This window comes from Coloeus monedula (genome assembly GCF_965178545.1).
Source record: "Coloeus monedula genome assembly, chromosome: 25".
Classification (NCBI taxonomy): domain Eukaryota; kingdom Metazoa; phylum Chordata; class Aves; order Passeriformes; family Corvidae; genus Coloeus; species Coloeus monedula.
In genome coordinates, this window is record NC_138805.1 from 5,624,501 (window position 1) to 5,652,180 (window position 27,680).

The 27,680-nt window shown below is 48.9% G+C and overlaps 1 protein-coding gene across 2 annotated transcripts; it reads right to left on the reverse strand.

Moving 5' to 3' along the window:
- Positions 1-7,651: 7,651 nt before the first annotated feature.
- On the reverse strand, positions 7,652-14,362 carry DRD2 (dopamine receptor D2; the record flags this gene model as incomplete). 2 transcript variants are annotated; one of them, XM_082296874.1, is made up of 7 exons in its annotated part: positions 7,652-7,845; positions 8,361-8,700; positions 9,333-9,419; positions 10,489-10,679; positions 11,198-11,334; positions 11,781-11,890; positions 14,090-14,362. In XM_082296874.1, 7 exons carry the CDS (start codon positions 14,360-14,362, stop codon positions 7,652-7,654), a joined length of 1,332 nt encoding a protein of 443 aa, XP_082153000.1. The 2 variants fall into 2 exon arrangements, with proteins under 2 accessions (XP_082153000.1, XP_082153001.1); XM_082296875.1 differs by lacking the exon at positions 9,333-9,419.
- Between the last annotated feature and the right edge of the window lie 13,318 nt (positions 14,363-27,680).

Consider the following 27,680-nt stretch of genomic DNA (forward strand, 5'->3'; position numbering starts at 1 on the left):
ATGCAGCTCCTCCTCCCTAAACACACTTCTGCCTTCCCCTGCAGCACAAGGATGTGCTGGGATGAACCCCCTGGAACGTCACCCACAGGGTGACAGCTTTCCCCCAAGGCTTTGGGGTTTAAATGCCTGTTCCCAGCTCTGTCAGGCTGGCTGGGTGGAGAACAGCATCTCAGTCTGCTCATGGAAAACGTCCTTTTGCTTTTTTTTTTAATTAAGAAGGAGGTAAAATTTACTGTGATTTTCCCTGGTATCTCTGAATCACTTTCCAGTCCCCACTATTTCACTGTCTGTAATCTTCCCCAGTGATTCTGGCCTCAACTTTGAAGTGATTTAGGGCTTGTTTATCACAAAGGCAATCAGACGTGTTCCTTCCCAGACAACCTGGAACTGCCAAGGAGCTGAATATTCCCTTTGCTAGGGGGGCTCAGACACAAAGGCAGAGCTAAACAGGTTACCAGGCACTACCTGAGCCCCAGCAAATCACTGCCTGCATAATCTGCCCTCCCAGCAAGCTCCAGGTAGGCATTTTGATGTAAACATGATGAAGGAATGTGACCCGGAGCATCTGCCACCAGCTGGGAACACGCACAAACTCAATTACTGCAGCGCAGTAAAATGCCAGCCGCAATAATTCAATCATAAATCTGCGTCCCCGAGGTTAATTTGGTGTGACTTTGGCACCCAGGCTGCAGCCTGCAGAGGCTGAGCCCCTGCTCCTGCTCCTGCACTGGCAGTGAGAGCAGAGCGGTGCCAGGTGGGTGTTCAGTGACACAAAGGCACCAACATTTCCCCGCTGTCTCTGCTCTCAGCCAGCCCCCTCAGTGGGGTCGGCTTCTGGGGCCCATTCCCACTTCTGTTCTGGGTCAAACCCTCACATTCTTCATCATTATCCCAGCGATTCCCTGGCAGGGAACACAGCCCACGGCCCAGAGGGAGGCAGAGGCAGGAGTTTAGCTCTTTAATATCACGGTATCGTCACCATTTCGTGTCATGGGCTCGTCTCACGCCGTGGGTTTGATCCAGGGTGGGTTTACCCCACTCCCCAGAGCTCGTCATGCCACGTTCCTGTCACCCCCAGAGCTGGCCCCGCTGTGAGCACAGTCACTGCTGTGCCAAGTCCCTCTGCAGGACCCACAGCAGCCTCTTTGCCATCTTGCTGGGGGATTTTTTTCCTAGCAAACTCGAAGAATTGTGCCAGATCAAAGTCACTTTTGTTTTTGACTGGAGCTGTCCCAGGGGGAGGGAGGTGTTCAGAGAGAGAGATGTACATATTTGTTTAGACTGCCACTGACTGCCCATTTCTTCACACAGACGAGCTCCCAGCTCATAACCTGTCTTGTTCAATCAGATTTGCAGCTCCTGGGTTTCCCTCTGAAGCTTTGTACATTTTCCAGCTGGTGATCTGACAGAGCTCTCTGAACTCACGCTCAGGAGCTGCTCAGAGATTCTCCGTGTTGCTGTTAGCACTTGGGGACGAGATTACATTTCTGGCTGATGTCAGTTTGGGCTGTTCTTGCTTTTTTCACATGGCCTGAATGAAAAATCAGCTTTGTGGCTGCACTATTAAATAAATATTGACAATGGTTGTTATGAAACATTTGATGCAGTGACAAAGGCTGAGGTTGTGACCTGATTTTCTCCCAGGTGATGTTTGCAGCCCTTTACATCTGCCCTGCACACAGTTCAGAAGGGTTTATGGAGCAGCTGGATACAGATAGGAAGCAGAAACAGCCATGAGGACACTTGGACTCTGCTGATTTATTTTTCTCCCAGTGTGCAGCATTAAAAGCCCACAAGATCAGCCATGGGAAAAAGGATCTGAGTAGTGCCTGGCTCCTCTGTCCTGCTGTCCTGAGGCCACAGGCACAGCTTTATGTGTCCCTGGGCCCTGCTTATTTGAACAGCAGTGTGGCAAGCTGTGGGCAGGAACTGGTCACCCTAAATATCCCTGTGATATTCCCCATCCCAAGGCTCCCAGACTCCGGGTAAAAAGGTGATGCAGCTTCTGTCCCCAGGATGAGCTGGGCTGTGGCATTGCCCCAAAGGGGCTCAGGGCAGCCCTTCCAGCAGGGAATTCTGTGGGATAATGGAGGGGAGGGAATGAAGGCTCGTGGGGTGGGAAAGCAGCCTGTTCGTGCAGAGTCAGGAGTCCAGAGGCACCTCTGGCCACCAAATCCCGGACAGGCAGGAGACACAGCCGCTGCCCTGCTGATGAGGCTGTCCCCTCTCAGCCAGGAGGTCTGGGAGGCTGATTCACCCCATCTGTTCTGTGCTGAGGAGCCTCCCCAGTGCAGGGACAGCAGCTGAACACCCAATGCCCCTGCAGAGCCCATTTCCATCAGCTCCCTGTGCTTTTGTGGCTGTTTTGCTGACAAGGCGCAACACCTTGTGCCCCTGTTACGTGTCACCAACTCCCCTGGCGGGCGGGGGCTTGGGTAAAACCAGGAAAAATGGCTTTTGAGAAGAGCAGGGACAAAGCTGCGCTGTTGCCTTCCTTCCCTGAGCCTGGCACGGATGCTGCAGCTGGGCTGGGGGTGCTGTGCCCCTGGCAGGCTCAGCGGGGCCCAGGCTGCTGTTGATTGCGTGCCAGGGAGGCTTGCAGCAGGGAGGCAGAGCTGAACTGGCTAAATGTGCTCACTTGCTCTCATTAGCCCACTTCTTTTTCCCGGGCCCAGCATGGCAGCTTGGTGAGGCACAATGTTTTCCTCTCATTTGAAAGGGTTTTGCTTTGCTTCTTAAGTCTCTTTAAAGGCATTTCTAGGTCTGTTAATTATTCATTGCGCCTTAATTATGTTTAGTCCACCATGATCACTCTTTCTTTGGTGAAGAAAGTTGTTATTTGTGAGTCAAAAGCTCTTTATGAAGCAGACAGGCTGGTACCGTCAGGAAGACTTGGGGGAGCAGTTGGAGTCATTAAAAGAAGCTTTGATTAAAGAGAGGGAGTTAATTTAACAAGAGTAACTGGTTTTATCTTTTTTTTTTTTTCCTGGGTGTGCAGAACAAAGCACACCCATGGATGTGTCAGGCCTGACCTGGAGCAGTAGAACTCACTCAGATGCCCCAGGAGATGGGCAGATCCTTCTTTTTATCTCTTTTGGATGCTGTGAATGGGTTTTGTCCACAGGCTCAGAAATAAAATTTGGCTGTAAGGGTGAACCTCAGAGCAGCTGCCTTTGATCCTGCCAGGCTCAGGCCAGACAGGCTGAAAACAACCTGGTGTGTCCTGTTTGATCTGAAAATATCATTTATTCTGATGTGTTTGGGGGGGGAAGGGGGGGCTTTGGAGCTCCTACGTTTCCCTCAGTCATGGTGGCACTGATTTGAATCATCCAAGAAGGAGAATTCAGCCTCATTTGAACTCAGCAGCTCTGGAGATTCTGGTCTCTGCATAAACTGAGGGCTTCAGAGCAGGGATTATTCTGTGTTGGCTCAAAAGTGAGCAGACCTTTGTATCTGAAATGCCAACAAACTGAAATTTTAGTTTGTTAGTTCCTGGAGATGGACAGACAGTTTTCTTTCCTAGCAATGGGAAGGATTTTCTTTTTATTATTATTTTTTCTTCTTCTTTTATATAAAGAAAATAATCTTCATTTAAAAAGTGCTGATGAAGCCTGGCTGAGTGCCCACCTGCAGAAACACCAAACACCTGAGTGTGTAGCTTGAGGAAACAGTGCAGCATAAATAGAAATACTCCTAAATGAAACAATGAAGTTCTCCAGCATGAATTCAGCCAGGCACCTCTGCCTTCCACCCCTTCCTCCTGCAACCCTCCCCAGCCCACTTCTGTCTGGGAGAGGAGAGAAATTTCAGACCATTTCCTTTCTGTCTGTGCCTTTCTGCACCTCTCCCTTCCCGTGTCTGATTCTTGTGGCTTCAGGCAAGACAAACAGCAGAATTCTCAAGGACAGACTGAGATAAGGGGGGGAAAGGGAGAACAGTCTGAGAAGCAAGTCAGAAAAAAGCCAGCTCTCATGTGAAGGCAGATTTTCCTGTGTGTGTTTGAACTCTGCAGCAGAGCCGTGGCTCCCTGGGGCCTGAGCCCTCAGAGCCAAGCACCAGCACTGGTGTAAAACAGAACAAAACAACCAGATCGACATCAGGGTGGCTTGTGCAAGTCTCTATTTAATTACAGTGCTGCATGAAGACATTGGTTGGTGCCACATGTACCTGTGATGGGCATTTTATACATTCCTGACTCCCTGCGGAGTCGTGTTTGCACTGGGGATTTTCACCACAAGAGGTAGTGGCTTTATTTTTCCTGTTTTCCTTTTTTTATTATTATTATTATTTCAGCAGGATTGGATAAGCTGGTTAGACCTACTGGAGTGAATTTACTCTTCAGCCAGGAAGATAAACAGTTCTGTGGAGTGGGAGCAAGCAGGCAAGCAGCAAATACAGTGCAGGCAGAATTCACTGGCTTTTAATTCAAACCTGTTTGGGGGTGCAGAGAGCCCCACCCAGGGCTGCAGCAAGCTGGGAATCACAGGGAGGGAAAGCAGAAACAGGAAGACTCAATAAGCAGAACTAAAGCTTCAATTATAAATAATGAATCACAAAAGAGGGGCTAGAGCAAGGCTCTGAAGTTCTTGAGGAACAAAGAAATGAAATCTTCTCGTTAAGGTGTTTTTAGAAAACAGCTCTGAACCCTTCCCACCACCAGCACGTCCTGCCAGCAGAAGTCTTTGGGAAAGCAGAGGGTTTTTTTTTTTTTTTTCCAGAGTGGAAGGAACAGTGAGGTCTGGATTTGCCAGGCTCAGACCTGTGGGCGAGAGGCCTCCGAGTCCTCCGGGGTGCAGCTGACTCGTGATGGGTTCTGAGGAGCTCCTACAAACAGGTTCCATCCCAGCCACTGGTTCTCATTGTGTCAGCACAGACTGTCCTTGCTCTTGGCCTTGCTTTATTCCTTGGAAAGCCAGAGGTGAGGATGAGTTTTGGTGCTGTCTCCAAAAGGGTTCTGCAGGCTCAGTTCAGGGTGCAAAGTGCTTTATTTGTTGTCTGGAAGTGCAGGAGTTTTATGGGGAAGGAAAACCTGCTGCAGAGATGGCCAGAGCTAGCATTGCCACCTTCCCAAGGGCACTGGGGATATTCACATTCCCACACGTTAGCCTGGAGTGTTAGGAAGGAGCAGCTTAAAATGTCCTGGGGATGAACGATGGGCTGCAGGTAATTCCTCACAGCGACCACTGAAGCTCTGGGAAATGATACCTGGGGATTTTTGGCCCAAGCTGGCAGCACATGAAGGACATGGGCCCTTTCCCAGCAGCTTTTTTTCCTCCATGACATTTTTTGGAAGTTTTTCAGGTAGTGGTTCAGGTGGGTTGAGCTGTAAGGTTCTGCTTCTAAATTCAGAAGAAAAAATTTGGGAGCAAGGTACACAGCGCTGGAGATGAGGATTCTCTTTGGGTTAACACTGGACACAAAGTGAAATTACAGCCCAAAGTTAAGAGATTATTCACATTCCACATATCCTGAGGGCTCACACCAGGTTTTAGTACAGGCCAAACATCACCTGTGGCAACTTCCAAATGCCTTAAAGCTTTTTTGTCTATATATGGAATATTTACTATTTTGGTTCAGCTCCCACCTATTAATTCCCTAAGTCAAATGGATCTTTCTGCTTGTCAATAAGTTGGGAAATGGACCAGTAGCTTGTTGCTATCTTTCTGCCCAAAGCCCTCCTGACTTTGCATCATTCTGTAAATATTGGGGTAGGAGTCCAAGTTGATTCCCATCTCTGAGTGAATTCGTTTGGTTAAAGCTGGGGGGAAAAGGAACAGCTCATGTGTGCCTGAGATCTCTCAAGCTGGTGCTCCCAATTTGGATGTTTTTAGCTATGAAGAGCCAGGTTCAAATGTTACACAAGGCTGTGGGCTGACTATCAGATCCCCCGGATACCAGCCCAATCTAGGAATGCCAGGTTTAGAACAGAAACCTGTGGATTAAGGTGGGACTGCTGCTTCAATTTTAGAAAACAGCTGAGATTACGTGTTAGAGCTGCTTGGCATAATCTCCTCCTGAATCAGAGCTGGAACACATCCTAGCAGCACAGGACAGTGCTGTTAGCAATACAGGAAATCCAGGGAATTGGAGGAAACCCTGGCAGATCTTCAACCTCATCTGAAGCAGAAACTGAGTGGATATTCCACAAACTGCATAGAGAAAAAAGGGATTCTATTGCTCTCCCAATTGCGTTTTTACTCCTTTAGAAAACAGCAGGAAACTGCACCCTGGGAGCCTGCCCCTGCTTATGGCTATTGCAACCCTCTGCTGCTCCACATCCTGCAGGAATTTCTAGCCAGACCTATTTCCACATGGTTTTATTCACCTTGCTGTGTTTTATTTACAGAGATATTGCAAAATATCGTGTGAACTGAGTACAAGTAGCAAGCACAGCGTGGGTTTGGCAGTGCCAGATTCAGCATGGTGAAATGAGGCTCTTATGGGGTTTCAATTCTTAGAATCCATGGAAAAATAGATAGCAGAGAGTAAAGGATGCTGGAAACATCCAGACCTTTCCAGAGTCCAGCTTGGACTCAGGAGCTGGCCCAGGTAGGGGCTTTCTTGGGTTTTTATTCTGGCTTTTTCCAAAATGCACAGTTTTATCTCCTTGACTGTTGATTTAAATTAGGCACAATGTTATTCTGCACTCTCTGTGGAGAGACAGAGGCAAAGCAGACCCGAGGTGCTCCTTGGGGTCCCTGACTTAGGTGAGAAGAACCAGCCCTGACCTGGCTGGCGTGCTCAGGGTGCCCCTGGGGCTGCGGGGGCCTCCCTGGCACAGTGTCCTCATGTCTGTACATTCACCACGCTGCCACCCCTCCCCGGAGCGTCACCCCTGGGCAGAGCCTGGAGATGAGATGCTGGTGGGCAGAAATCGCTGATGAGAGATGAGGGGGTCCTGTTGGATGTACACCATGCAAGACAAGGTTCTGCTCCTTGAGTTTCTCTCTCCATCTCTTTTTTATTTTTTGGCTTGGGCTCCAAAATCCATCCTATTCCTATTTACACCGATGCAGTGGTTTGGCATGAGATTGATGCCCCCTTCTCCCTTCCACCCGTGGCTTGTAGGCCCACGCTGCTGCAGGGCTTGGGTCTGTGGGTGGCAGAACCTTCTCGACCCACTTGGGGACCTCTGTAAGTTTTTGGGTTGGTTTTTGTTTAATTTCTGAAGGCTTCAGCAGTTAAACACCGGGTGAGCCAGCTCGAGGTGAAGGCAAAGCTATTGCACGGAGCTTCCACAGGCCCTGTCTGGCCCCTGCTGCCAAGAGGGAAGGGTGGCCTTGTCTTTGGTGAGAGTTGTGCCGATGACCCAGCGCTACCTCCTCGCGGCCCCGTGGCCACTCTGTGTCCAGTGCACTCCAGGCCGGGTGGCCACGGGCGAGAACCGAGCAAGAACGCCTCAATTTTTGCACTTCCACTTCCAACACAGTGTGAGGGTGGCTCTGAAAAGCGCCCTTGGGACTGGTCCAGAGGTCACCCAGCGGGGTGAGAGACCCTCCCACCTCGCTCCATCCCCGCAAGGTGCTTGGGCACTGAGTGGTGCCCAACTCAAGAGCTCCAGCCCCCTCCCAGGCTGCCCTGCTGTGCGTGAATGGCGTCGCTTCCTCTTCCCCCTCCGTTCCTAAAAAAATGCGGATGCTGTTTGTGACTTTTAGCAGTGGAGGATCTTCATGAAAGCCTTGCGGAACTCGATGTTGAAGGTGGTGTAGATAATCGGGTTGACAGCGCTGTTGACGTAGCCGAGCCACGTGAAGGCGCTGTACATGGCCGGCGGGATGTTGCAGTCGCAGTGCATGTTCAGGATGTGAGTGATGAAGAAGGGGAGCCAGCAGATGATGAAAACACCTGGGGGGGAAAAGGAGAGAGGAGGATTTTGATTGCTGAAAGCTGGGCAGATTCTCGGGCTGTGAGAACAGTAAGGTTCTCTTTGGCAGAAGGGGAATATGTTTCCCAGAGGAATTTTGGTGTGTGTGTGCTCAGTGCCCTGGTCTGTGTTCTGCCCAGGTACTAAAGAGCTCCTCTGCTCTGTAATGCACCCAGACACAGCAGAAACTCTGCCCTTCAGAGGTGCCAGCATTGCTGAGCTCTGCTGCCTTTTGTTCCAGAAATCCCACGAGCTTTTCCCCCATTTTGGGAGCCCAGATGCCCCCGAGAGGGGCGGCTTTGGGCACCTTTAGGGCAGCACTGCCAGCGGTGCATGGCAGGAGAGGAGGGACCCCTCCCACGGGCAGCCCCTTGCCTGCCTGTTCTCTAATGTATCAGGTGAAATGAATTCTGGGGGGCCTGGAGAACCAGCCTGCACTGGACACGGGCACTGGGATTTCTGCAGGGCCCCCAGGGCAGCCAGGGCACGCTCTCACCGAGCACGATGGCCAGCATCTGGGTGGCTTTCTTCTCCTTCTGCTGGGACAGTTTCCTCCTGATCACGGCCTTGAGCAAGTTCCTCGTCTTGCCGTTGGGCAGGGAGTGGATCTCGAAGACCTTGGCTGTGTGGTGGGATTCTTTGGCATGGCCATTCTTCTCCACCTTCCCAGGGCTGTTCAGGGGTGCCTGCAGGGTAGAGTTGTTGCCCCGATTAGAAGCAACTGGCACAATCAACTGGTGGTTACTTGGTGCTGTGGGTTTGAGGGCCGTTTTCTCAGGGGGACTGGTACTGGACACCATCTCCATTTCCATCTCTTCTATGTGACTCTCTGCCTCCTGGACAAGAATCAAATGTCCACAACATAATGACAGGTAAATACACAGAGAGGAGCAACGAACATTCCTTACAGAGTGAAGCTGGATGATGTTGGAGAGCAGTCAATCCCTCTTCTCCCTCCCTGCATGGCGCCTGGAGAAAGGGCTCTGGTGTGTTTACGGATATTTTGGGCAGATGGGATTGACAGAACTGCACTGGAGGATTCTCCTTTTTGGCACAAAGAGGCTCAGAAGTGGGGGAGACGCTGTCTCCACTCTCCACAGATTTTATTCAGCTTTTCGGAATGCAAATGAATAAAAATGGAATCAACTAGCAAAACCCAACAAAGCCAATGCAGTCCAAGATTTAAATTACAGAGAGGAGAAGGAAATCAAAGGCACAAAAATGTTCAAATGCCATGGCTTTTAGAGCTGATCTTTAGGTGAGCTTAATCTGGCTTTTTGAGCTCCGTGAGTTTAAACCCCCTGCTTCACTCCAAGGAATGGGAAGGCTATTTAAATTTTGAGATTGAATGGTAACCTTTGCTCTTAAGTTTATTTTTCTCCCACCCTACATAAATTAACCTTGTGTCCTGAGGGAGAAGGGGAAGGCTGAAGGCTCTGGAAAGCTCCCACTTCTCTTTAACACTCACCACTTTGCGCTTATTAACTTGGAAGCTCCCATTGGACTTCACAATAACTGTGCAGAGCTTGACGTCTTCTGGATGAGTGCATTTGTCCTAAGGGGCAAGCACCAGCTCAGAGGTTACACAGGCAGAGAGGGATTGGGAAGGGAAGCTGGTAAGGGGAGGCACGTGGGAATACAAAGGAATTAATCAGGAATTCATCAGTGTGGCTGAGGGGCTGAGCAGGATGGAAAACTGCTGTGAGAAGGAGCAGTGATGGAGGCCGCTACCCCCTGTGCTCTTCACCAGAAGAAGGAGGCCACGAAGCTCTGCTGGTGTTTGCGTGTCCCTGTCTCGCTGCCTCCTTTCCAGCGGCCCTGAGGCAGCAGAGTTTGGAGCTGGAGTCTCTGGGACTGCACATCCCCCCGGCTGTGCTGCGTGTGCTGCCAGAGCAGTGTTTTGACAAGTGGTTTCACACCCAGCCCGCCCAGCTGGGCTCCCTCACACACAGCTCCTGCTGGCAGAGGCTGCTTCCCTGCAGAACTGTCCTTCCCAGGGAGGAGCTTGGCACCCCAGCTGTGCCAAGCATTGCCACCGAGCTTTGGGAGACCTTAGAAAGCTGGAGAGGGGCTTGGAGTGGTAGGGCATGGGGGAATGGACTTAAGCTGAAGGAGGGTGGGTTTAGACTGGATATTTAGGGAGAAATTCCTCCCTGCGAGAGTGGTGAGGCCCTGGCACAGGTTGCCCAGGGAAGCTGTGGCTGCCCCTGCATCCCTGGAAGTGTCCAAGACCAGGTTGGATGGGGCTTGGAGCAACCTGGGATAGAGGAAGGTGTCCCTGCCCGTGGTCTTTAAGGGTCCTTCTGACCCAAACCGTTCCTTGATTCTGTGATTCTGCAGGCCTGACTCAGACAATGGTGCAGCCTCTGTTCTTGGGTACCCAGCCCAAGGAAATGCTCTGGGTTCATGCAGAAGCTCCTGGTGCAGATCTGCTGCTGGAACACCCCCTGAGATCCAGAAAGGCCTGAGGAGCACCAGCCAGCAAGCTGAGAACCCAGAGCGTGCAACTGGGACCCCAAACTGACCACAGCATCCTCCTTTGCGAGCCGGTGCTCTGCCTAGTCCAGGCAGGGTCGTTTGGGGCAGGAGGAGGAGGGAGGGGGAGGATGGAGAGTGCTGGGTACCTTCAGGGGGGCCTGCGTGTCCGAGTCCAGCACGTGGCTGCTGCGCTTGGTGCTGACGCGCTTCCTGCGCCGCCGCAGCACGATGTAGATCTGCACATAGACCAGCAGGGTGACGATGAAGGGCACGTAGAAGGACACGATGGAGGAGTACACCACGAAGGCAGGGTTGGCAATGATGCACTCCTTCTCATCTGGAAGAGAAAACCTTTCAGGATTGTTGTCCCCGCTGAGGGGACCACCACGCCAGCTCCCCTCAGGCTGTAGGAAGGAACATCACCCCAAAAGCCCCTGGCTACTGCTTGCCTTGCAGCTAAAGGCTGCTGATCCCATGCTGTACCCAACCCAGTCTTCCCAGAAAACTGCTGGCTGAACCGCCCGTCCTTTTCTCTCCTGCCTCAGGGCAGGTTTTGTCCCAAGGGTTTCCTTTTCATGTGCTTTAAAAGGAGAAGGATTTTGAGTTTGTAGTGGACAAATGCTGAGGTAACACAGATTGGTGTTGTGTGAACTTCTGCATCACCTCAGTTCTGATGAATCTGAAACCTGCTCTGGAACAGCAAGAGATGAAACAGACCCAGAATGAGCCTGCAAATAGTAAGGGATGACAGTGGAACACTTCACGTACACCTCAAACCTGATCCCACATTTATTCCTGGCTACCTGGCGACCCAGGGAGATGCCAGGAGCCAGCTGCAGGTGGCACGGCCCTCACCTGTGTTGTTGAGGCCGAAGAGGAGCGGGCAGGAGATGGCAAAGGAGAGCACCCAGACCACGGCGATCATGACGGTGACCCTGCGCTTGGAGCTGTAGCGGGTGTTGTAGAGCATGGGCATGGCCACGGCCGTGTACCTGCAGGGGACACACACCTCCTGCTGTCACCCTGCCAGGGCTGGCATTGCACCCAGCTCCTGGCCCAGCACGGGAGTGTGAGGCCAGGCAGGTTTCACATGTCCCAGGGTGGCTGCAGCCACACCAGGAGGTGTGAGGCTGGGTCAGCTCAGCATGGAGTTTTTCTTCCACCGCTTCCCACTAAGGCCTGCTGCACCATCCCAGAATACAAACAGAAGGACCAAGCTCATGGGAACATAGAGACGATCCCATCTGCATTCCCAGGACCAGCATTTCCTCACCTCCTGACAAAATCCCTGCTCAGAGCTCATCGAGATCCTTTAAGTTGCTCTTCAAAAAACTCCCACCGTTTTCAAGCCTCCGAGCCCCAGGTGAAATGAGACCACACAGGTGGCTGGGACTTGCTGCCCTGGGTTTGGCACAGCCTGGTGGCACAGAGCCCTCACCTGTCGATGCTGATGGCACAGAGGTTGAGGATGCTGGCAGTGCACATCATGACGTCCAGGGTGACAAAGATATCACAGTGGATGCGACTGAAGCGCCACTCCCCGACCACCTGCGAAGAGAGAACGGGGCCGGTGAGCAACTCCCTGGGGCTGGGCTGCTGAGAGGGCACAAAAGGAGAGTTTGGCACCAAGATGGAGAGGCTGGTGGGTGGTTGGGGTTGTGCTGGTTCAAAGGCAGAGCTCTGCCCCTTCCAAACCATTCCCCCCAGGGCCGGTGTGATCCCATCCTGCCTAATTCCACCCTGCTGCTCTCTGCGGATTTGGGCAGCCCAAACAGCAAACCTGGGCTCACATTCCAGTGACATCAGGGAGCACAAGGCTCCTCCAACGCAAAAGGGAAGATGAAGGAGCTTAAACAGCTCTCTGAAGTATTTCAAAGCAGAATGAGGCAGGAAATACATTCATTTCAGTTCCCAAACACCTCTAATTGTACTTACAGCTTTTTCCTAGACAAATTTTCCAATTACACCCAGCAAAGGTCAGCAGCAGATGAGCAGGAGCTTCCCATCATTTCTTAGTTTAAAAAATCCGGGTAGGCATTCCTCACCTTTATATATATTTTTTTTTTCTGGTGAACAAGATGAGTTTAATTCAGAGTGAAAAGCCTTTAACGCCCCACACGATGTGCTAAAGACAAAGAACTAATGATAACACTTCCAGGCACCAGTAGCCTTTTCTCTCTTCACTTCTCTTGCTGTTGAAGCTGAACTTTGCCAATTAAGTTTAATAGCAATTATTCGGACTGCTGTGTTTGACATGTGATGAAAAAAAAGTATATTTCCCGCTAACAAAAATAGAGCCCTACTGCATTTGAAAATAGAATGAATAAGATATCTATTCTTCAGTTATTTCTGCTCTGATATACATAACCATAGGCAGCATAAAGAAGGAAGAATGACTGCATTGAAGCCTGAGTGACAGATGAATACTAGGTGATTAAAAAAGCACTTAAGACACAGTTACATCAGGAACTTTGAGGAGAATTTGCCCAAAGGCAAAGGTTTCCAGCCAGATCTAAACCTCTGCAAAACCTGAGGGCATGGTTTGGCAGAAGCTGGGAACTGCCGTTCTTTCTCTTGGTGCTCCCATTTATGTAGGAGAAACCTCCAAAATTTGGAGGTAAAAGATCTGTTTGCACCAAGGCTGGGGGGGTTTTAAGTGTTTCACTTTGATTTTAGTTTTTGCCTAAGCTTGTGACACAAAACCTGGAGAAAATTGTCCAGCTGGTAGATCAAGGCAGCTGTGGCTCCTGACCACCTGGACACGTGAATCCCGAAAGGGGAGAGAATTTTGCCTCATTTGTGGTTTATTCTTCTGCCTTAAAACTAAAAGGGTCTGAGAGATTCTTCTGGCCGGACGTGAGGGAGCAGGAGCTTCTCCCAATGGGTTGTGGTAAAAAAGGAACACAGCAGAAGGACATAAAAAGCCCCTGCCCTCCCACCAGCCTGCGGCCGTGTCAATGAGCTTCAGCAGAGGCACGAGGCTTTAGGTTCTCTGGGTGCCATGAAAACAATCATTAACTCGAGTGATAATTAGCATTGTGCTCTCTCGGCAGCCCTGTCACGTCAGTGGGTTTGTTTTGCTTTGCATCAGGGGCTCATTGATTATGGCTCCTTCCCCTCTTCTCTCCTGTTATCATTCCCTCTCCGAAATGAGTGCCTGGAAATTAACTGTAAACTCGGGGCAGTTCTGTGCTGAAGGCAGAGGTGTGAAAAGTGATTTTCTCTCCTATATTGTGACATAAAAGCTGTGGATTCCCATCCTGCTTCCACAATTGCCTTCCTGCAGCCCTTCACAAACAGGGCCTTGATTGCTATTTTTTTTTTTTTGATTGCTGGGTTCAGTGATCCTTGTGGGTCCCTTCCAGTCGCACAAATGTGATGTGGTTTCAGTGTGATACCCATGGCGTGGTTTTGAACACAAAATTGGGGTCCTTTCCCTCCTGACCCCGTATTTCTGGTGCAATTGGGCTGTCATTTAGTCCTCTGAGCAGCATTGGGGTTTCAAGCCACCTGCTCTCACATCCATCTGGAAAAAAAAGGCGATTTTGGGAACGAAAACGCTCCAGTTTCAGGAATGGAAAAATGCAATTTCAGGAATGAAGAACCCTGCACTTCAGGGAATGAAAAAACCTGTATTTAGGGAATGAAAAACACTTCTGGGGAAATTCAGGAGGCCTTGCAGGAGCTGATTTCCAGGCTGCTAAACCCTCCCCATCCTTACTTAACCCAGGAATTCCAAACCCTTACCTCCAGGTAGACCACCCAGGGCATGACCAGCGTGGCCACCAGCAGGTCTGCCACGGCCAGGCTGACGATCAGGTAGTTGGTGGTGGTCTGCAGGGCTCTCTCCCTGGACACTGCCATGCACACCAGGACGTTGCCAAAGACGATGACGAAGATGAGGAGGGTGAGCAGCACGGCGTAGTAGTTGTAGTGCGGCTTCTGCGCCGCGTCCGACGCGTTCAGGGCCCGGCTCCAGTTCCTGTCCCCGTCGTACCACGAGAGGTTGAGGGGATCCATGGGGGTCCAAGTGCCAGGTGCCAGCTCCACCCTGGTGCAGAGGTGTTGGAGAGGCCGTTGGAGGTCAGCATGGAAAATAAAAATGGAACAATCAGGCTTGTGCTGCCTCGATCGTGGGATCCCCTGGAGCCTGTTCTCCCTGCCCTGGGTGAAATGTTTGGCTGGAAATGGGATGCAGAACTGATCCAGGCAGGGATTCCAGAAGTTGGTTCTTATTTCCAGCTCACCCCCAGATTTCTGGGTCAGTTATTCTGTGTTAAAGTTGGGTCAGGCAAAGTACCTGGGGTTTGTGTGCCCTGACATTCCCTGCTCCGTTAGGTGTGCACAGCTCAGGGCAGAAGTGCCATGACCCACTTTGTTTATTTTCTGTGTGCTTCATGGGGCTTTGGGCTGTATTCCTTTTATTTTTTTCCCTTTGTCTTTTCCTTATTTTTTTTCCTCCAGCAGTGAAATAAATAAATTTTAAAGCCCAAGACCTGAATAGTGACAATAATGGAACCTGACAGCAGCAGCTTTGCAGTCAGGGCTGGGCTGCCTCTGCCATTGCCCCAGTGAGGTCACAGAGTGAAGGGGAACATGGTGGGGACAGCACTGGTGCCACCCCACAGTCCTCAGCAGCTCCTGGCACTGGGAAGATGGTTTTCCTGGTTTTCCTTGGAAAACTGTGTCACCACAGCACCACCCCACCATTCCATGGCCCATGGCCACGTGCTGTGCACTCCTACAGAGGCAATGTGAGAAATCGTGGGATTTCTGTGGAAATCCCTAAACCTGCGGAGGGTTTGGTGTTTGTTTTATCCACTGCGTGTGGCTTTTGGACCTTTTCTGTCTCTCTGTGCTGTCACAATATACTAAAGAAATTCTGCTGCTGGGACAGAGGTTTGTGTGTCATTAACTTGAAATTCAGACAACAAGAAGCTCCTCTGTGCTGAGGGAGGTGAACAAACAAAGCTAAAGGAGGATGTGGAGTGTGAGGGGAGTTCTGGGTGTTGCTGTTTTGGGGCCCCTCTCTGGTGCCAGGATATGAAAAATAAATTCCACGTTTGCAGTGAGACTTGCAGGATATTTGGCCACCAGGAAAGGCTTTTCCTGGCTGTGTGGGGAGGACATTTCAGCTCTTGGTCAGGTGGGTTCTCTGCAGAACTGCCAGGGCAGGGCTGTAATGATGGATATTCCCACACCACATCTGTGTCCCACTGAGAGAAGGGATTTCCACAAAGGAGAAGCAATTTGGGATCAAATTTGAGAATCCCCTCAGTTTATAAATCATTCCTCACCTTTCCATAACCCAGCCAGTGGTGCAGGTAGAGCTGGAAATGCCAACACCTGACTGGGAGCCCCTGAGCCTTTCATAGAGGCCTCAAGTTGTGCCAGGGGAGGTTTACATTGGATATTAGGAAAAACAAATCCATGGACAGGGTTGTCAAGCGCTGGCACAGGCTGCCCAGAGCAGTGGTGGAGTCAGTGTCCCTGGAAGTGCTCAAAACCCCGTGGATGTGGCACCTGGGCACGTGCTTCAGTGCTGCTGCTGCTGGGCTGACTGGGCTTTTCCCACCTAAACAATTCCATGTTTCTGTGGCCTCATTCCCTGCTCAGCACTTCCAAGGAGCAAATATTCCATGTTTCCCAAGCTGCATCTCCACAAAGACCACAGTGACTGGGAAATCTGGCCGTGCTCTCAGACACCCCAAACCAGGGCCACTTAATTTCCTTTAGCAAAAGACAAAGTGACTTTGATTTATTAAACCATGTAAGTGATCAAAATAGCAAAACATTTGCAAATATCAAATTCACCTGGGAACAATGGTTTCTTTATGTTTCACTGAGCTTTTGTGTGCTTTTCTCATTCAGAGAACAATTTGGATAATAATCCTTGGAAATTTGTTGCATATGGGTCCTTAATAGCTGATAATTCAAAAAGTGTCTGTCTGACAGTGCTATCAGCAGCACTTGATAGCTCTACAAATGTCTTCTTAGGAGCTGTCAAAGTGTCAGAAATTAATTAAATGTTAGCTTCTGTGACTCAGAGTGAAGGGGAAAAAATCAATGCTAAATACAGCAACAGTTTTTTCTCTTCTCCCGTTGCCCTTTCATAATGCAAAACTATCTCGAGGAGGCAGAACCATGCAGAAAATGCAGGGTGGGACAAAAAACCAAAAAAAACCGCAGGGACATGGAGAAGTGTCTTTGAGGTGTAAAAGGGATGGAATGGTTTGGGATGGGCAGGATCAGCCCCTTGGGCGTGTTCTGGTTTTTTTCTGAGCTCTGACCTGCAGGAACAAAATCGGCTTCCCAAAGGAAAGGCCACAGACAGGGAGATGGGCACAGCAATTGCAGCCTTTTCCAGGCTGCTACAGCTCCGTGCTGGAGTTGGAGGAACCATTTATAGCTCGTCTCTCGTGTCCATTCATCAGGAATTTACTCAATGGTGGTTAGGGAGGGTGTAAAAATCCCTGGATAATCAAAATTTCCTTCCATTTCCTTCTATATCTTCCACAAGGTTGTTTTTTTTTTTCTTTAAATAGAACTATTTTCACAGTAATAATTTTTGTCTTTATATGCATCATGAGGAAAGTTAAAAGCTCACAGTTGAATGCTGTACAAACGAAAAGATTGGGTGTTTCTGTTTTTAGAAAAAGAAGTTTTAATTTGGGAAAATGAAACAGAAGTTCCAAATATTTTGCATTAAATAGGGAGACTTAAACACCAAAACCTAGAAGTTAAAGCTGTGTGATCACACAATTAAAGGCTGTATCCAGTACACATCTTCGTGGTACAAACTACAATTACATGGACAACTTTGTTAGTTCCCAGCTTTGGAGAGTTTGAGTTTTCAATCCTAAAAACAACCTCCTTTTCTCCAGGCCCAGAACTGGCATCATTTGGAAGCATTTTGGTGGCCATTAAGGTGTTTTGTGAGTCTCTCAGCCCTGCTTTGAGGAGCACTTTGGATTTTAGTGCTGTTAGTTCCTCAGCAGAGAATAAAGAAGCACTTAAAGAGCAGGCTGGAAAGGGGAGTGCTTTTCCACTTGTGCCTGTGCCCAGAAAGCTGCATTTTCCTGGGGAAAAGGGAGAGGGAAGGGATCATAAACACAGGGAAAAGGTGCAAATGGCACCTGGCTCTGACCTTCTGAGGTTCCCGTACAGAGGCAAAACAGAGTCTTGGTTTCAAAGGGAGAAAGAGTCCAAAGGGGACCAAATTCTCTTGTGAATTAACTGCTGCAAAGCCACTCTAATTCCCACCCAGAGTCCCCACAGATGTCCCGGGTGGCTGAGCTAATCCAGATATGGATTTGCCGCGGGGTCAAGGGCAGGACAGGGCTGCAAGGTTGCAGCCTCGTGTTTGATGGCAGCAGTGCAGCAGCAGCAGCAGCATCCAGCGAGCATCCCTGCTGCTCATCCCCCTCACATCACCCTCCCTGAGGGGCCCTGCTCCCCAAACCTGACTGGGAAGCAGTTTTCTAGCAGCTGGAGGGAATCTGCTCCGTGGGAGAAGGCAGCCAGGAGAGAGGCTGGGAGTGCAGAGCCAGAGGTTTCCCTTCCTCTGCTGTCAGCTCCCCGTTCTTTTCCAGAGAGCAAACTGAAAAATGTTTGTTTGCTGTGCCAGTATTTCTCCTTGGCTCCTCGTGATGGATCATCTAATTACACTTGTGGCAAGCAAGCACGAGATCTCCCTGGCAAATGTGGGATGTTCACAACACAACAAAACCCTTTGTGTCCCTGGCAGGATCTGAAACCTTTTTTTCCTCAGAAAAAGGTGTAACTCTCCTTTTGGTTTTTACCCTCCTTGCAAACACTTCCAGGCATAAAATCCTGAGGGGTGTCAGCCACTGTCACTCGTGTCACTGCAGCATCTGCTTGGTAAAGATTTGGGGGCTGCCTGCCAAAACTTCAGGCAGCCTTTGCTTCTGCATGGAATTCCCTAAGGTTTTTTCTCAGACACGACACATTTAAGATGAATTCTGGAGTTCAGGCTGAGCTTTCAGGGACTAAGCTTTCCTCTGGACTCCAGACACAATTCTGGGGCCGATTTCAGTGTGCACCCAGCAGGGAAACACAGCAAAGCCCCCAGTGACAATACCCCCATGGGCGATGTTCCCCCAGCAGCCTCAGAACAGCCTCTGCCTGCTGTCCCCGAGGTATTTTGCCTGCAGATCTTGCCAGATTGATATTTCCTCCTAATTGCTGTTGCCCAGAGGTCCCACCAGGCTGCTGAGACTGCTCACAGACAGATCCTCTCCAAAGGCTTTTCACAGAAATCAATGTCTAAGTGGAATTTGCACAGTACAGTGCCTCCCTGAATATTGTCACTTTCCTCTGAAATTTTGGAGTCAATGGGCCATAGAAAAGCTGTCAAACTGACATCCTTTCTGTCCTCAAGGTGTTTGCTGGGCTCCACTGAGAATGCAACAAAGACATTCCAATCAAGGAAAATTTTTTTTTGGAGTAGGGAGGAGGTGGAAGAGAAAGGGAAGGGGAAAGTGTGTTTGAGGAGCTGCTTTGTCTCCCTGTTCAGGGGTTTTGTGGGGGGAAAAAAGAAAAAGCAGCTTCTGGAATAGTTTAACTTTTTTTTTTTTTTTTTTTTTTTTTTTTTTTTTTTTTTTTTTTTGCATGTAAGCCCAGAATTGCTGTGGATTCCTGGTTGTGGTTCCCTGGAGAGCAAGGACGGTGTGGAACAGCTGGCACTGAGGGAGAACCTTTTCCCATTTATTTCTGCTCAGGGGACGGTGTCTGCAGGCATTGAGGAGGAGGAGGAAAGGCCAGGAATGAGGCAAATATTGTAAATTCTGCCTTGACCTGAGAGTGCTGCTGACGCTGCTGAAAAACCCCATCCCCCTGCCCTGGGCTCCTGCAGGAGAAGCTGCCACAGAATTCACCCAGCAGAGTCCTGGTGGCTTTAAATAAAGGCGACTTCCCCGGGCACTGAGTCGTTCAGTGCAGAGCGGGGAGGTGACAGCCGGGACCAGGGCCCTGGCACTGATTGCACCTGAGCGGTTCTGAGCAGGGGCTGTGGCTTGGGGAGGGCAGAGCTTCGCTTTCCACACTCCCCGTGCCCTCCCAGTGGTCTCCAGGAACCAGCACGTTGCACAGGGAGGAGGTTTGGCCACCTCTGCACCCACAGGGATGGAACTAGAGACAAAAATCCTGGCCAGGCTGGGGCTTTTAGGGGGCTGAATTCTAATTTCGACACTGCAACCTTCATATCGATCAAACCAACAATTCTAACATCGGCTCCTTCCAAAAGCCTCTTGAAAATCTTCCTGCTCTGCCTTTCTCCTGGCTCCCCTTCTCCAGATCCTTTGCTATCCAAGATACCAAAGGTATATTAATTACAGCTATTGCTCACTTCTGATTCAGAAACACTCCTGGCTTTGCATAGTATCTAATTGGATCCTCTTGCTAGAAAGTGTTCACAGGTCCCCCCGAGCACCTAATCCCAGTTTTCCTGCTGTTCAGCAAGCTCTGAGCAGGGGCTCTGTGGATAACAGCAACCCCCTGCCGCCGCGGCCTCTGAGCCACGCACCCGAGCTGCTCTTGCTGATGCCACAATATTTTCTGTTCCCAGCACTTCCCTGCCCGATAATCGCATTGCTCAGAGCTTCCTGCAGAAATTCCAGGCTGTGATTCACCCCCTCCCGAGCAGCAGAGACCCTCAGCAGCCTCAGCTCCTCCTCTGGAATGCAGGGAGGGTTTCCTGGCTCTGGGAGGGGCTGGCAGGACAATCCCAGCGCTTTGTAACTCTAGAATTATGAGGCTGAGCCCTGGTTTTAAGGCAGATTTCTCGGTTCTCCATTTGTGGTGTTGCTCCTTCGGTCATCCCTCTTTCCCTGTGGAATTTTTGCCCGAGTTTGGATTTGCATTGCAGGAAGGAAAGGGAAGAAGCTTTTTCATAGAGTATTTGTCCTTCATCCCTGTGATGGACCAGAACCTTCCCCAGGACTGTGCTCCTGCACACATCAGGCTGGACCCTCAGGAGAAGGATGAATTTCTCTGGGAATTCACTGCCTGCTGCTTTCAGGCCCTCTGAAAATCTCATCCTTCCAGGTTACTTGGCAAGTCCTCGTGGAAGGGAAGAATTCAGTGATATCTTCCCTAGAGGGGGAGGAATACTCCTGCAACTTCCTTTAACCTGTCCTTCTGCTAATAAAAAGCAGATTCCATTTTAAAAGGAATCTCTAAAATTAAAGATTAAGGCCTTGTCTTTACTCAAGACTTGCAACCAAATATGGTTTTATCAGAAATTCTCCAGTTTGAACGTTTTCTCACTCCAACATGCTAAACAGTCAAACCCAGTAACTTCAGCTAGGAGAGGTTGTAGTGGATTTGTCTGTGCTGTTTGGTTGGGGTTTTTTTCATAAATAACCATTTTAGGAGCAGTTTGGGGTATAAATAGTTCCCTCCAGCAACAATCTCCTTCCAGAAAAGCCCAGCACTCCCCCTGCCCACCTGGAATTTGGGAGAGGTTTGACTCCTGCCTGGCAGGCTCCTGGAGCAGAGCCATGGGTTCCTCTTGCTCTTTAAGAATCTGTGGGTACAGGGCAAGCTTTGATCTCTGCAACATTTGGCAGATGGATTTTTCAAGCTGGAGCTGCTCCAGACACAGCCCACTTGAGCACTTCTCAGCTGGGTGGAGAGGATGGGCAGAAAAGTCTTTTTAAAAATCGTTTCTGACTCTGTGCTTTCAGCTTTGGACAGACAACCAGAAATATTGGGCACATCTTGATATTCAGTGGCTAAAGGGGAAGGATTTATTCCTTCCCTGTGCTCTCACATAGAGATGGTCTCTGTCAGAGACAGCTCTTCAGCCTGGAAGATATTGGTTCTTATTAAATATTGCATTACTATAGACCCAACATCCTGTTCTGTACAAAGCCCTTTTTTTCGCCTCATAATTCCTTTATCTGTATCCTAATGCCAAATCTCTTTGATGAGATCTGAGCCTCTGACTAATCTAATAAATTCCCAGCTCCATGAATGCTGGTGATCTATATTCCTGTAGAATCTGTGCTGTGTTTGAGATTGTCCACCAATGTCTGCAAATAACCCTTAATCAGTCACAGAGCCAATTGCATTATTTTTGAGGAATTGGAAAGGTTGAATCTCTTCACTTCCCACCTCCCTTAGTTATGTACAGAAGTGGCTGAAATTTGAACAAAATATTTACTTCTAAGTGCTGGTTAAAATTTTTAAGGCAAATATTTAAGGAATTTTTTTCAATATTTGGTTTTGTCTGTCTAATGTTCACTTTTTGGCACTTGGCATTTGAAGTGTAAAACAGTTTAATTGCAGAAATAGACTGTGTTAATTCCTCAGCTGAATAAACCCTTTTTGCTTCCCCTCCTTCCCACGTTTATGCAGCACCTGGCACAGGGATACTTCAGCTCTTGAGTCCTTCAGCCACACTTTATTAAAAGTAAATAATAATAATTCAGATTGAAGCCATCAAATATTTGCCCTCCACTTATGTCACCAAGCACTCGTTGAACATCTGCTCTTTCCATTGCCACTCCTCCCCCTGAGCTTGTTTGCGAAAATGTTTGCCAAAAGCAGCGAGTTCCAGAGGAGGGTTCTTTTTTTCCCCCTTTCCCTTCCCCCCTTCTTTTCCTCAGATTTGTGGGAGTTTGCCCCAAACCATCCGTGACTAATATTTGCCACCGAGTCGCTGTTAGCAGCTTTGATGAGGACGTGTCAATCAGCACAGCGCTCACGTGGCTCCCGCTTGCTCCAAGTGCCACTTCCCTGCATTTAAAACTCCAAGAAAACGCTTAATGAATTATTGTCCTGTCCCTCGTGGCTCCAATCACAGAGGGAAGGCGAGGAGGCTTCAAGTGTTCCTCGATAATACAGTGCTCCTCAAATTTCAAATCCTAATGATCTTTAATCATTTAATCCCTGGGCTAAATCAGCTCAGCTATTCAGCTCAAATCCTGACTTCCAGCACCCACCCCTGTCGTCTCTGCAGGCAAAAGGAGAGGAGAAAGAGGTACCTCTGGACTCGTCCTTTTCCAGCTGCTGCCCCAGAGTGGGCACTGAGCCATGCAGGAATCGTGCTGGATCAGCAGCTCTGGAAAGCAGCATCTGTTATCCTGGAAAGGACTTGGAGAGTCCTGCGGCTCCTGCTCTGCCCTGGGGCCGCTCATGACAAGTGTTTGCCCGACCTTCCCGGCCTGACCTTCCTGAGTGGCTTCCAGATACACAGAAGGGTTCGTTGCCTTTTATACCTGCAGCATTTAATTGCTCCCTGCTCTGTGTTTCCACCCTGACGCTGCTGCATCACCGTGTCCCCTCTCTGTTCTGCTTACCCCACCCATGCAGCCACAAACTCTCGTTTGCTGTTTCTTGTTTTGCCACAAAAGCTCATGTTCATGGACGAATTATTGCTCCCAGGCATAGAGTTCTTCCCCATGGGATTTTTGCTGTGATTTCACATGGATTTGGCCCTCAGCTGCTGCAGCACAGGCAGCAAAAGTAGATTTCAAGTGAGAGAAAGAAAGAGCCACGTGCGACTCAAAGCTCCATTTTTTGATGGATTTGAGGAATTTCTCTTGCTCTGTCCCAGCCCTGGGATCACTGCACACACTCAGCTGCTGCTCTCCTAAATTTTATTTGACTTTTACACAGTCAGCAAAATTTCCAGCCTGCTGGGAAGTGCGCACTCCATCCATTACGAACCCAATTCCTAAATCCGGCAATCAGGACAGTGAATTCCATATGATTTCCATTTCCCTTTAATCCACAAAGTCATTAGCAGGGCTCTGGAAAGCCATGAATATTTTCCACCTGCTTGGCAGGGAGCAGATTTTCTTTCAGATGAAGCATTACAAGGAGCTCTAATGTTTTTAATTAAGGTGCTGGGTACAAGTTATTGTGGAAGCCCAGGCAGGACTAAACCCAGGGCTGTTTAATTCATCAGCAATAAAAATCACAGTGCAGAGGACTAAAATCATGATCTGAAGACAGGTGCCCAACTTGCTGAAGGTGAAACAGGCACAGAAGCCCAAGAAAAGCCTCCTGCAGGCACTGGCCTTTGTCATCCTAAAATAAATATTCTCTTTTCCATGCTCAGGCACAGATCCCCTGCTCGAGACTGTGGTTCTCTCCAGGAAAAAATCCCTAAGAAATCACTGATGTGATTTGCTCTGTAAATCAGGGCTTGCTGTTGTTCCTGTGACTTTGATTTTTCCCTCACATCAGGAATCAGACCCACTCTTAGTGGTCACTGTGTTGTCCCACCTGACGCATCAAAGGTGTCTTAGAATAATACCCACATGGGAGCCCTGAAAGCTGATGGACATGTGCAAGTTGTTGAACTCTCTCTTTAGTATTTGCTTTGCCTGGGGTTTTTTTTGTTCTTTTTTCTAAAGTCTGTTTATTTTCTCTACAAACCGTGTCTCTTAAGGAAAATTTTGATGGTTGTGGTTCTGAGGCCTCCTGAATCACAAATTCAATGGTAAAAATTGAATTGCAAAGTGTAGCCCCAAAGAATCTTGACTTTATTAATATTATTATCCCTCGTTGTCATTTGCTGTCAGGGTTGTAATTTCCTAATTGATTCTTCCTTCACACTGAGCGGGAAAAAACCAAAAATCCTGAGATAAATAAAAATAACACTTGGAAGGGATGACAAAGGCAAGTGCAGAGAACCAGACATCACATGCAGAAACATCCTCCCACAGAATGGATTCTCCTTCCCTTAGTAAAACATCTCTCACAGGGGATGCAGGTTGGACTCCAGACAGGACGTTTGGGCTTTGCTGGTGGAACCAGGGAATGGTAAAGTGGCAGTGCCAGGAGTGATGCCTTGTCTGGGACATCGACCCCTGTCAGCAGCTCTGCACCCAGAGCCTTTGCAGCTGAACAGGGTGAGCTGGCAGAGAAATCACCGAATCTGTGTTGTGGGGGGAGGAAAGGAAGAGAAGTCGTGAGAAAAGCAGTTACTTTGTGCAGGTGCTGGTTTGCTCTGTTTGCCAGCGGGAACAGTTTAGGCAGAGGAGTTTTCAGCCAGCCCCGGCTCTTTCAGCGCTCCAGAACCAACACTGGGGCATCAAAATAAGACATTTTTAAAAGTGCTGCCTCATCCCACCACTGTTGCTCTATGTTCACACATTCTGGGGCAACAAGGATGGTAAAATCTGCCCCAATTTCCTCAGATCTTGCTCCAAAAATGTTTGTGCCACCCGAGCTCTCACTGTGCTGCAGCCACTGGGCTTCTCAGAGTCCTTATTCCTCCAAAAGCTTTTGCTGTAAAAAGCACAGGGGCACAAGGGGCCAGGACAGGCCTGGGAAAGGCTTTTAGTGCCTGGAACACTCAGCCTTGAGCACCTCCCTGCTGTGCAAACTGCTGTGGCTTCGTTTGGGCTGAGCTTTGTGCTCCTGGTCCATTCCCAGCCCTGAGCCTGCCCCAGCTCCAGGGAGCCCTGGCTCTGTCCCTGGCCAGCAATTTAAATAATATTGACCCACTCCCAATGATCCAGGCTCGGGAAGAGCAGCAGGCAGGCCTCCAATGCCCAGCAGCCTTGAGCAGACAGGGAGGCAGCCCTGGAGTTATCCATGGATATAAATCCGTGGGGGTGGGAGCTGAGTGTGGCCAAATGGGCTGGAATTTACTCTCAGTCCTTGTCTCCAGTCTGGAAATAAATCCAGAGCCAGGGATCCCCCTGACCCAGCAGTTCCCTCGGTGCTATCCTTGGAAACACTAAATCCTGCTTTGCATCCAATCGCTAAATTTGAGGAGAAGGCTCCTCTTTTAGTCTCATTTTCTAGAGAGGAAAGATAAGCAGAAACCTTAATTTTACAGGTACCTTATGTGCCACTTTAAAAAAAAAAAAAAAAGTGCTTAATAATAATGCTTTATAATAATGCTTTATAACAATAACTGTAATGCTTTAATAACCTCCTGTTATACAGCACAGGCCCCAGTCATGGACCACAACCTGCTTTACAAATGAAAATAAACCAATATGTAGGACTCTACCCACATGGAAATTCTGATGTTGACTTTTTGACTTCCTAGTTAGTGAGAGAAAGAAAACCCTCTAATTCTTACAGTTTTGCCATCAAAGTGCAAATAAGGAGCTTTACACATGCCTGGACATGGTGGGCTGCAGTATTCCCGTAGTATTTATTATAATCACCATTTTAGTACTCACAAACACATTTTTAGAGCATCCATAACCTCATGGGGGTGATGAATGATTCACGTACTGGGACATGAGTGATTCTTCCTGTTCAACAATATGTATGTGAAAGTGGGGAGGGGAGGGGGGGTGTTTCTATTTTTAAGGGTTTTTAAATTAGCAAGTTCTTTATAATTGTGGCTTTTCAAAGCTGGGTGACTAAAATTCACCTCCCAGATCTGTGTGGGGATGTCTCAAGGAGAGCAGGAGGCTGGAGGTGGCCTGTCCCCTCTCTGGGGTGGGTTCCAAGGATGGAGATAAGGCTGGAACTCAAAGGTGTTTAGAGAAAACAGGTGAAATGTTGGAAATCTAATTCCAGACTCCAGTAATCCCAGAGATAATCACATTTTTCTCAGGTGTCATGCAGATATGCAGAAGCTTGAAATAAGCAGATACAAAGGGGCTGGGGGTCAGAGAGTGCCTGTTGCAGAGAATCTCAATTTGCTGAAGCTCCAGATTGCCTGAGATATCAAAATAGGACGGAGTTTAGACAAGTAATTCGCAAGGTGCCGTATTTTAGGTAATAGCTCAAAGTTCTCTGCTGGAGTGTGTCAGCTGCAGCATTCAGGGGAGCTGATTGAAAAACCTGAGCTGCTGGTGAAGGGTTCATTTCTCTCTCTGAAGCTGCAGATTGCAATGAGCACTCTCAATGGTGTTGATTTTGCTGATCCATCCCCAGCGCTGGCAGTTGGCAACCTGGGGCAGTGAGCAGAATCAAATACAGGTATTTATATGGGTATTGATCAGATAAATAGATGTGTATTTATCAGCCACTCAGAGTTTGTAGACCCTGGGACACCTCACACCGGAACAGCCAAGGCTATGGAGAAATTTGGGATAAATGAGGGAGAAAGGAGCTACAAAGCCAAGAGAGTGCCCAGCACAGGCTGCAGAGGCTGTCTCTCCTTCAGGCTGCTCCGTGATTACCTTTCCCCAGGCAGCTCAGTGGGTTTCTTTATCTCCCTGGGAAATGTGAAGTGTGGCCATCCCTGTGCTCAGGCAGCCCTGCAGGGCTCGGGGCTGTGCTCTATTAGCACAGCTTTTATTGCTCTTTGCAGTCTCTCCCTCTCCCCAGCGCTCCAGAACACATAAGGCTGCATTTACATTTTCTGAATGGACTAATCATGGCTCTCTGCTTTGATAAAGAAAGTGCAGCCTCCCACATAACCACATGGAAACCAACAGGGAAGAGTAAACCAGAAATAAACCCATTCTGGGGGGTTGAGAGAAAAATACCCACCAGGATAATTGGGAGGGATGTACAGAGAAGCAGCAACTGAACACATAGTCACATCTTCAAAAAAAAAAAAAAAAATAATGCTAAAAATACCCAGGTGAAGGACAGCGAGAGAAAACATGATTGAAGCGGAACAATTGGGAGAGGAGTTAATAGTTATTAGCAATCACTTCAGATTGAATATAGGTTGGTTTTGTAACAGCACAAGGGATGATGCATCTGACAGGACTTAAACAATTGCCTCCCCCTTCCCCGAAGGATCTCGCTGGCAGCACCCTGGCACTCACTGCTCAGTCTCCCTCCTCGGGAGTTACTGAAAGTTTTTATTTGTAAAAGACAGCAAAGTTTGATCCCAGACAAAGCTTTCCAAACCTATATTCCAAGCCTTAATACATTTCAACATTCATCCCAATCTATTTTCTCCTGTGGCCTTTTGACCCTGGGAGGTCAAAGTTCCACCAGTCTGGGATCTTTTTATCCAATGTTGCCTTTGCCTGGGCAAGAGTGTAGAATGGAGCAATGTTTATGATATGTCTGCAAACACTCCCCCATCACCCAGCTGTTCGCTGTGCCAGCCTGGTTTCTATGCATTTATTAACAATCTGTGGACTTCTTTCCCTTGGAATTGCAATTCCCCAGGGCCCACAGCATTTGGGAATGCTTTGCATCCAGACATCCTGTGGCAGGAGGCTTTACAGCTCAGTGTGGACATGTTCCCCGTCCTGCATCTCCTGGCACTGGAATCTCAGCTCTGGGCATGTGGGAAATCCAGCTCTGATTCCCAGATTTCCTCCATGTTCATGAGGAATTTGTGCACAGAGGGTGAAATTGAAAACGAGTTATCCTGAAAGGATTGTGAGGGGCATGAGCCAAATCCATCCTGTTCATAACTGGAGAGCTACAA